Here is a 5,693-nt window from a genome sequence, read left to right on the forward strand (position 1 = left end):
TCCTCAGAAGAAACCATGCAAATATTGTAACTACAGACCTGGTCTGGATCTTTGACTCTAATATTCAGTTCATTTACTGACAGTCCTGCAGATGACTGCTCATCAACTTGGCCTATGAAGCTGTTTTTCTGTGTGCAGCTTTCAGTTTCACCTTCACACTCATAAAATTCAGGGCCATTGTCATTCAAATCTCCAATAGAAATCTGTAGTTCTCCTATTGTGCTTGCAATAATTCCATCCACATTAAGATTTGTTTCACTTGCCTGAAGTACAGGAAGCAAAAATCAGGGGGGAAAAATCAAGTAACAGTCATAAAATTCATAGATTATGATAAGTTAAAAGTACACAGTGACATTGTTTTGCCTCCAAATATCATTGCCGTTAAATTGAAATCAATCTGATATCATAATAACAGGATATAATTAAATTCAGTAAACTCACCTTTATTTGCAAAATTACAACAGCATTTATATCCAGTAATTTTTCACGGTCAAATACAGTTTTGATAGATATTTGACCATTCACGTCATTGATTTGGAACAGGTCTGGTGCATTAGTACCTGTGCAACAGGACAAAAAGGCATAAGTGGCCTAGAAAAAGTAGTTTTATTCTACATAAGAGTGGTCTCTTCTCATGGTGGCTGCCACATTAAAATCACAAGACCAGCCGAATATTACTTACTATATCTTAATCATTGGTGACAAAGAGAATAGATTATGACATTTGAGATTTTAGAGACTATGTTTACAATTGTAATTTAAAAAAAACATTACAAAGAGTAATGTTAAAATCAAATTTCCAATTGACTGACTTTCAATGCTGTAGAGGATCTGGTCATTGACCCCAGTGTCTGGATCTCTGGCTCTCACAGTAAAGACTGACGTATCCTGAGATGGAGCGTACAGAGAGAGATTCAAAGGTGAGAGGTCATTATATATATTTTTATATATTATATATATTTTACATTTGACACCAAGCGGTGCCCAAACAGTATACCACAGTACCAAAACGGTTTAGTTTACAAAGTTACACTATATCCTTAAAAAGAAATACTGAAATGTATTAATATTACAATAAACTAAAATATTTATAAAAAGCTAAAATATAAAATATTTATATCATTTAGCATTGATTTTTGCATTATGACTCGCCAGGAGAAAAGTAGGGCAATTCAAAATTAATTTTAAAAAAAAGAAAAGAAAAATGCACCACTCACCACAGCTGAATTCTCATCAATAGCAGCAAGGTTTGGTAAAGTCAGAAACTGTGGGTCGAGATTTGGCATATCCTTAACCGTAATGAATGCAAATGTTGATGAGGACTGAACCACATTTTCTTGATCATTCAGTGGCCCACCACCATCCTGGCAAAACCAATGAACACTTAGAAAATTACACAGTAAATGGGATGTTTGTAGATTTTTAGATTTCATTTTGCTTTTTTTTTTTTTAAGTAATGAAATACTGCAATGTTTTTATGCATATATTTTTAATTGTACATCCCAGTCCACACAGATATTTTCCCTCATTCAAAAAGCAGCCCATTGCTTATCTGAATATGATTACTTCATAAATAAATACTCACAGATGCAATGACTTGTATCTGATAGAAAGGACTTTTGTCAGTGAAGCTCAAAGTTCCCTCCAGGACAACAATTCCAGAAGTCTCAGAGATTGAAAATAGGCTAGTCCCTTCATTTGGTGCCACCTAAGACAAACGTACTGTATTATGAATACAATTAAAGTGAGATGTCAATGTGAAAATGTAATTAATGACATGAAGGGAACATACATTATCAATTTTGTAAGTCACAACCGCAGCCATGCCAGAATCCCTATCAATGGCGTTTGCTGTGAACAGTGTACTGCCAGCAAGTTCATTCTGTAGGAGGGAATAAGAAACAAATAAATGTGAAGAAACAACTCAAACTATCCTGAAAAAAATAAACAAACACACACACACACACACACACACACACTGTCACTTCTTGAAGCTTTCTCTGTGCTAAACCGCTCAGACTGAGAGTATAAAGTTAAATGGGAGCAGATTACAGACAGAATTAACCAAGCTCACATTCACACAGGATCATTGCATTCATCACAGCTTGTAGATCTTAATGCCTCTTAAATGTTTAGTTCACCCAAAATAACCCATTTACTCATATTATTCATGTTGTCCTAAAGCCATTTGTTCCTTTCTTCTGTAAGACGTAGAATTTTGTACAACAATGCACTTGTTACTTTTTTAATGCAATTACAGTGAATAGAAATCGAAACTTTCAAACTTCAAAAGGGACACAATAGCACCCATAAAAAGTATGACTCGTGTGTTATAGTCCAAGTCTGTATTCTGCCATGACATACGATAGCTTTATGTGAAAAAAAGAAGAAAAAAACAACTAGATTTAAGTTCTACATTTAAAGAAAGTTTCTTTCTTTTTTTTTTTTTTTTTAAACCTCTGCAATCAGATCAATGAGTCAGTTAACCTGACTGGAGAACAGGATTTATGACTGAATCATGGATCAACCAGATCCAGTTCACAAAATAATGACTCATTTACATAGCAGACAGACAGGCTACAGTTCTCAAGTTCAACACACTGACTCAATGATCATTAAACAGATCCGAACAAAGAATGGAGAGCTAGGGAAGACGTTTCAGTGAGCAATACATTTATACAGAAGGCCTACTGAAGTTATATTGGCTCCTTTATTGAGGCTACTATGATACTTTTTTTTTTCTTTTGTGGAACTTGGCAGCTTCAGTAGCTATCTTTTACTTCTCAGTGAAAATACATCTAAAGAACCTCACTCACACCTGTGTTTTATGACTTGTACGTTTTTTGAGGGGGGGGGGGAGGTGGGCATTGTCAATCAGAAGGTTTCAGCTAATTAGGCCTAATAATAAAACTGTTTGGTGAAATAGAGATCTTATGTCTATCGTCTATGCTAACAACTATGCAGAGTTTACAGTGTGACCTTGTAAAGTTAGTCTATATTTCTGGGGAAATCAAATGAATATAATGCCATATATAGCCTATTTTGTCATTCATGTGCCATTTTTACTTCTTTAAAAAAATTGAGCCTTAGCTTTCTTTCTGAAAGACAGGAGGTGAGTAAACAACAAAATTATTGGGTTTAGGTGAATTATTCCTTTAGTGTAACAACTGTAAGGTGTTGAGCAGTTACAGCATCCATGTTTACATCCTTAATGATAACAGGCTCACTCACCTCTGGAACCTCTTTATTATAGGGCAGATTTTGGAATACTGGAGGGTTATCATTAGCATCTAAAACAGCAATATAAACGGTTTTTGTCACCTACAATGACAGAAAGACATGTTAGGACTCAGGAGAGTTAATTTTCTGAGCATGGTAATACATCCAGTAGATCCAACTTACATCTGCATGAACGCCATCATTCACCACAACCTCTATGTTTAAGAGGTCATTTGCCTGAAAAAAGTAAACACATAAACATACACAAAGTTAACTGACGGTCTATTATGTAGAGTAACTGTAATACAAATTGTTGTGGAAATGATTTAAAATTCATAGTTTCCAACTGTTGTTCCTTCTTCTCAATTCAAGTATAGAAGGCAGACTTTTAAAATCCCAACAAAATACCTCTCTGTCCAGCATACTCTTCATTTTGACTTCACCAGTCTCACTGTTGACTTCAAAATGACTAGAGTATATCCCAGTGATACCATATGTTAGAGGGTCACCATCTGGATCAGATGCTTCGATTTGAAACGCAAATGCACCTGCCGGGGAAATGCATAATTAGGAAAATGTTACATTCATGCATACATAAATGCAATATGGGATTGAGCATATAGTTGAGACTGAAATTTGGGCTGATGTACAGACCTACTGGACGATCTTCTCTCACATCTACTACAGCCGTGTTAATCCCAGGGACAGAATTACAGTACGCTGCAGAAAACACAAACATGAACCAGCATGTGAGTCAAAAGAAAGCAATTCTAAGACAAAACTCTTATTTAAAACGAAATACATTTGTGAATTCTCCTCTGTAAATGACAGTAAAGCTTAATTACATTGGCTGCTGTCCACTTAAGACTGTACCATTATTGGATTTGGACTTTGAGCTAGTACAGTGTAACAAGCCACAACTTTTGATCGATGATATGGACACTGACTAATTCTCAGATACTCACAAGAAGCTAAAAAAGCAAAAAGGAGAAGTAAAGGTTTCCCCATCTTCCCCATGTTTGTCTGTAAAGCTGAAATATCAAAGAAACAAAACACAAAATCACCATGAAATGCAGAACATTTCCACCTCCAAAATTAGGTGATAAAACACTGATAACTTTACCATAATGGTTTATTTTTTTCAAATGTTATGAAACACACATGGACACAAATCTTGAAAAGAAAGATCAAGCCAATGCTGCAATTTAGAACAATAATTAATAGTATTAAACCAATCTGCCTTTTTTTTTAAAGCCCTGGAATGGTTGAATGTCATCAATGTCTACAATCAAAATTTACAAACCTATCATTCACAAAAGAATAATGTCCAAAAAGTAAAGCTTAATCTGGGAATAGGCTCTTGATCTACATGCAGTCACTAAGTCGAAAATGATATAAGGCTGATGAAGACTTACCGTGCCCAGTCTGCTCTTTGTACTATTCCAACAAGTGGCGTTCTTCAAATGAGGGAACAATATATAATATATGAGACCTTTGGCTAGTGCATCACTGGCTATTACTGTCCTTTAGTTGTAAACGTTAATCTTTAACATTGCAGCGGAGAAAAGACTGCATGCTCAATACAGTCTTCTCACCCTGTAGACAGATGACAAAGCTACTTAGTGGCACCACAAAATCAGATCCTAAAACAGTGTTCAGAGAAGGGTTTAGCAGAACAACAAGTGTGGGTAGGCAAACAAATGTCACAACAGATTATGTCCAGAATAATCCGGCCAATTCACAAATTCATTCAGAAACTCCTGAGCAAATTTAAAAGACACAAGATTAATGGAGGCTGGAATAGAGAACACAGAAATAACATGGATAGAACTAGGGTTAAAGATATGTTTATTGTTCCTAATTATAAAATGAAAAATGGAGAAAAAAAAGAAAAGAAAAGATTTATTATACCTGATTAGATGAGATCATAAAAGCTAAGAAACCACTTGACAAAGGCATGGCGTTTAGAAGGCATTTACAACCATGTGTCTTTGGATCCAGTTTTTATATTCTGGCTATTTCTTGGCATATCCCCAGTGAGCTGGACATAATGTGGTCTGAGAGATTCCGGGAGCAAATGAGCTCATTAGATATTCAAAAACCTACCTACCCTCTGCCCAGCTCTAATGAGCCCGCTTCCCTCATGGGCCTTCATAATTAACAAGAGATGGACAAAAGATTTACTCTCCCCTGTGGAGAATCTTTACTGCTACCAAACAAAAACAATGGAGGAGCTTTCTCCCGAGACTGACAGAAGAGCTTGTGTTTGTTTGTCTCTAATTGTTTGGTGTTGATCATACTGGACATGCTGTGGAGTGAGGGATCAAAATAAAGCCACTAGAGGCCTGAAGATCAACTAATACTAAAGTCAATTTTATTAGCAGCAACAGAAGCAACATATGCAATATTATGACTTTATACTATTTATATATATATATATATATATATATATATATATATACAGTGGGGAAAAT

At 35.4% G+C, this 5,693-nt stretch overlaps 1 protein-coding gene across 1 annotated transcript in view; it reads right to left on the minus strand.

The window, feature by feature from the left end:
* Positions 1-4,866, minus strand: part of cdhr2 (cadherin related family member 2) — a 14,145-nt gene extending 9,279 nt beyond the window's left edge. The window contains exons 1-12 of the mRNA XM_016285177.1: positions 4,635-4,866; positions 4,185-4,250; positions 3,874-3,939; positions 3,628-3,767; positions 3,403-3,456; positions 3,232-3,321; positions 1,793-1,882; positions 1,586-1,708; positions 1,218-1,364; positions 813-888; positions 442-560; positions 39-263 (exon numbers count right to left, since the gene is read on the minus strand). Of these exons, the coding sequence (XP_016140663.1) occupies positions 39-263; positions 442-560; positions 813-888; positions 1,218-1,364; positions 1,586-1,708; positions 1,793-1,882; positions 3,232-3,321; positions 3,403-3,456; positions 3,628-3,767; positions 3,874-3,939; positions 4,185-4,236 (1,182 nt within the window). The 5' untranslated portion in view covers positions 4,237-4,250; positions 4,635-4,866. The remainder of the gene's footprint in view (positions 1-38; positions 264-441; positions 561-812; positions 889-1,217; positions 1,365-1,585; positions 1,709-1,792; positions 1,883-3,231; positions 3,322-3,402; positions 3,457-3,627; positions 3,768-3,873; positions 3,940-4,184; positions 4,251-4,634) is intronic.
* Positions 4,867-5,693: the final 827 nt, after the last annotated feature.

The sequence above is a fragment of the Sinocyclocheilus grahami genome, unplaced genomic scaffold (genome assembly GCF_001515645.1).
Source record: "Sinocyclocheilus grahami isolate Dianchi unplaced genomic scaffold, SAMN03320097.WGS_v1.1 scaffold193.1, whole genome shotgun sequence".
NCBI lineage: Eukaryota > Metazoa > Chordata > Actinopteri > Cypriniformes > Cyprinidae > Sinocyclocheilus > Sinocyclocheilus grahami.